Below are 4119 nucleotides of genomic sequence, written 5' to 3'. Positions count from 1 at the left end.
CCAGATAGGAAAAGAAGCTATTCAAAGCAACTGAGAATCCAAGGGCCCATACCTCTATACGGCTACACTCTGTCTAGCATTATGTTGCAGTGTTCATGATATCACAAGTACATATGTAATTAAAATAGGGTGGTATTCGAGATTTCCAAACCAAGACCTCGTACTTCTCTTGTGGGAGATCACATCCACTTAGCATGAGATCTACAAATGTTATGTCTGGGACCTTGTCTAGTGTAGAACCACTTTGATAAATGTCACGTAGCATAAAATATTTGGATGGTTTGTGTTTGCTTAAGGTCCATGTACAATGAAGTTCATCCTTGGCCTTGAGATCATCCGGGTGTTCTTCACCCAGTAAGGAGACATTCTTTTGCAAGTACTCTCTTAACCAGGTGAGAATCAAGGACCACCTTTTAGTGCTAAAATTACCTTTTAGTAAAATGGCAGAACCCACGTGCGGGTAAATGAAAGACCCTGGCATGTTATATGCTATTTCCATAGCTAGGGATGTCAACTTCGGAAGTTGTCGTGGGTCTTCACTTCCAAACACAAGCATCTTAAAGTAATACCAATAGGCTTCTGTAGGCAAACATTTCAGCCGAAGAGCTTCTGTTGTCCCAAACCTTTCAATCTTCTTTGATCGACTGGTGATGATCATTTTACTTCCCCGTGGAATGCTTCTTGTAGAAGAGTACAATCTCTTCCATGTCTCGTCATCCACATCCTCCAAGAGCTCAATGATGATCAGTAACCTCTCCTCCGAGGCACTATCATTCTGATGCTTTATCACACAATTGTCTCTAAAACTTGGCATCGTCTCATCTTTAAGCTCATTTCTACAGTATGATAAGATCAATGAGAAGTGGTTGCGCACTCTTTCTTCAATGCAAACATGCTCCACAATGGTACTCTTTCCGATCAGCGATGGTCCAGTGATCGGAAGCACACCTAGATCTCCACTGTTACTTGGAGGGTCCGTCTGCAGCAAGAATTCCATGATCATGTCCCTCTCCATATGGCGTCCAAACATGCACCTCTCCACAAAGAAATGAGCGCTGTAAGGTTGCCGGTGAAGAATAGGATAGCCCATCAAGAATACAACAAACTCCTTCATGTCATTGATCATGGCTTCCAAGCTGCAAACCATCTGATGCAACTCTCCAGGGCTTGCACCGCTCAACACTGCCCCTGTTGCTGATGAACTATTGGAGGAGAAGCGGACACGCTTCACCGTGTTTGACCTGGATAGAGCGAGCGCATCGCAGCTCACCTCCTCCTCCTCATCGTCGTCACCACCATCATCATTGCGCCTTTCTCCTCCTCCGGGGAGCGACCGACAGCCAACAGCATCGAGGACATAGTAGCCTCTGAATGCCTTGTCCCTCAGGGCCATGACCTGCTGCAGCATGGCCCGGCTAGCGACGTGCCGTCGCTCGGCCTCCTCGAGGATCGTGTGGCTCCGCAGCAGTAGGCTGCGCAGCCGCTTCAGGTCCTCCTGGTCGGTCGCGGCTTGCCTCTCACACTTGGAGAGCAGGGATGATACGGTCCTCCTCACAAACTCACCGATGACTGCGCTGGAGACAGAATCCATCGCGAACAGAAACCTAGTCTCTCTGGAGATTGTGCAAGAAATCAAACGGAGAATCTCAAGAGAGAGCAGTATGCTTGGTGTGCTGCCGAGTCGCGGCACTCGTCTTTGCGTTTACAATCGCTGCTGGTAGCTGATGAATCGATGATAATTATAAGCAAGGCTGCGCGAGACAAGCCAAAAGCATTGATCAATCTGCGTGGTTGGAACGCTGATGCCGACGGCAACGAACAATGTCGACAAAAGTGCATGTGATACACTTGCTTTTGGACAGGATGGTGCATGTCAGCATCACTAGCTATCCTGATATTGACTATAAACTTTGTTTGTATTTTCTGTTTTAAGCTTTGCTGGACTAAATCATAGTATTTTAGACACGGAAGTAATCATCTTTATGATGATGTTCCTGTCTGATTGAACTTTTCTTGCAATCTGTAATACATGTTCCAATAGCTTGTTTATAATTCTTCTTGTAATGTATTATTTAGTGAACAAAATAAGCATACGTAGATGCATTATCTTCCCAAATCCATGACCAAAGCAAGCAATATCCAATGCAGTCAAAGTCACATACATTTATTGGTCCAGTTCAGTGAAACTGAACTCAGAAAGATGGAGTAAAGAACATGTTCGTAGAATTTTTTCTCTCCTCGCTTCAACTCCGAAACATATGCTTGATTGCAATGCTTCTATAATTCTACTGTGTGTACATAGTTGCAGGGTGCAGTTCGATTTGAGTAATATGAAATGAATATGCCTCCACATTTTTTTCAGAAATTATACCAAAATTGTCGATGAATAATACATTATTACCATGGTTCACTACTAGATAGATACACAACACTCCTTGAGAGTTCTATTTGAAGTGGCCAACGGGACCATAGTGTTTAGCACTTTTTATTAACCATTCAGTAATGGTGTTGTACTATATAATGGATCTTTCCCAAGCGTGAAGGTGCATCCATGACCAACATTTACCTAGCAACAGTCACTAACAAAATACTGCCATTGGGATAAATATTGCAGCATTATAGGTCATTTGATCGAGACGAGGCAGTGCGCAAGCATGGGGGTGCACAGGGATGAGATGGAAAATGGCTGCGTAGAGGCAATACTCGAGAGGCTGGTCGTACCTTTTTTAGTAGGGGGCCTATTTTGTTGCGCTCCTGGAGTTGCTCAGTGCTTTCTCTCCCCTTAGGACATGTATAGAAGGATAGAAGGTAATAGACATATAAAACTGGTGGATGATTGGACATATAAAAATGATTCTTGGAGGCCCATCAACCAAAATATCACAAAGATTAGGTCAAGAACAAAAGTACGAGTTTCATGTGCTATACAATTGTTGGATCCCCCATTGATTCTCATTTGAATGAAATTTCTTGAACACGTCTACTTTTGAATGTTATTATATATTGATTGAATTAGGAAAGCACAAAAATCCATGTCATAGTTCATTATCAAGCTAAGCAAGGGATTTCATCTATTTGGGGAGACCAGATAAGAGCATAAATTATATTCAAAGCAACCAGTCTGCATGCTAAGAATCCAAGGGCCAATACCTCTACACGACTACACCCTGCCTTGCATTATTATGCAGTGTTCTTGATATCACATGTACATATGTAATTAAAATAGGGTGGTATTCGAGATTTCCAAACCAAGCCTCGTACTTCTCTTGTGGGTGATCACATCCCCTTAGCATAAGATCTACAAATGTTATGTCTGGGACCTTGTCTAGTGTAGAACCACTTTGATAAATGTCACGTAGCATAAAATATTTGGATGGTTTGTGTTTGCTTAAGGTCCATGTACAATGAAGTTGATCCTTGGCCTTGAGATCATCCGGGTGTTCTTCACCCAGTAAAGGAGACATTCTTTTGCAAGCACTCTCTTAACCAGGTGAGAATCAAGGACCACCTTTTAGTGCTAAAATTACCTTTTAGTAAAATGGCAGAACCCACGTGCGGGTAAATGAAAGACCCTGGCATGTTATATGCTATTTCCATAGCTAGGGATGTCAACTTCGGAAGTTGTCGTGGGTCTTCACTTCCAAACACAAGCATCTTAAAGTAATACCCATATGCTTCTGTAGGCAAACATTTCAGCCTAAGAGCTTCTGTTGTCCCAAACCTCTCAATCTTCTTTGATCGACTGGTGATGATCATTTTACTTCCCCGTGGAATGCTTCTTGTAGAAGAGTACAATCTCTTCCATGTCTCGTCATCCACATCCTCCAAGAGCTCAATGATGATCAGTAACCTCTCCTCCGAGGCACTATCATTCTGATGCTTTAATGTATCACACAATTGTCTCTAAAACTTGGCATCGTCTCATCTTTAAGCTCATTTCTACAGTATGATAAGATCAATGAGAAGTGGTTGCGCATTCTTTCTTCAATGCAAACATGCTCCACAATGGTACTCTTTCCGATCAGCGATGGGCCAGTGATCGGAAGCACACCTAAATCTCCACTGTTACTTGGAGGGTCCGTCTGCAGCAAGAATTCCATGATCATGTCCCTCTCCATA

The 4119-nt window shown here is 43.0% G+C and overlaps 1 protein-coding gene across 1 annotated transcript; it reads right to left on the bottom strand.

Moving 5' to 3' along the window:
- Positions 1-429: 429 nt before the first annotated feature.
- Positions 430-1591, bottom strand: LOC101770438 (putative disease resistance protein RGA3; the record flags this gene model as incomplete). Its single annotated transcript, XM_004987362.1, has 1 exon — positions 430-1591. A coding segment is annotated over exon 1 (1162 nt), but the record flags the coding sequence as incomplete, so codon positions are not given.
- Between the last annotated feature and the right edge of the window lie 2528 nt (positions 1592-4119).

Source organism: Setaria italica, unplaced genomic scaffold (genome assembly GCF_000263155.2).
Source record: "Setaria italica strain Yugu1 unplaced genomic scaffold, Setaria_italica_v2.0 scaffold_318, whole genome shotgun sequence".
Lineage (NCBI taxonomy): Eukaryota > Viridiplantae > Streptophyta > Magnoliopsida > Poales > Poaceae > Setaria > Setaria italica.
Note: the sequence above shows the minus strand (reverse complement) of the source record. Positions and strands in the feature narration are given on the sequence as shown.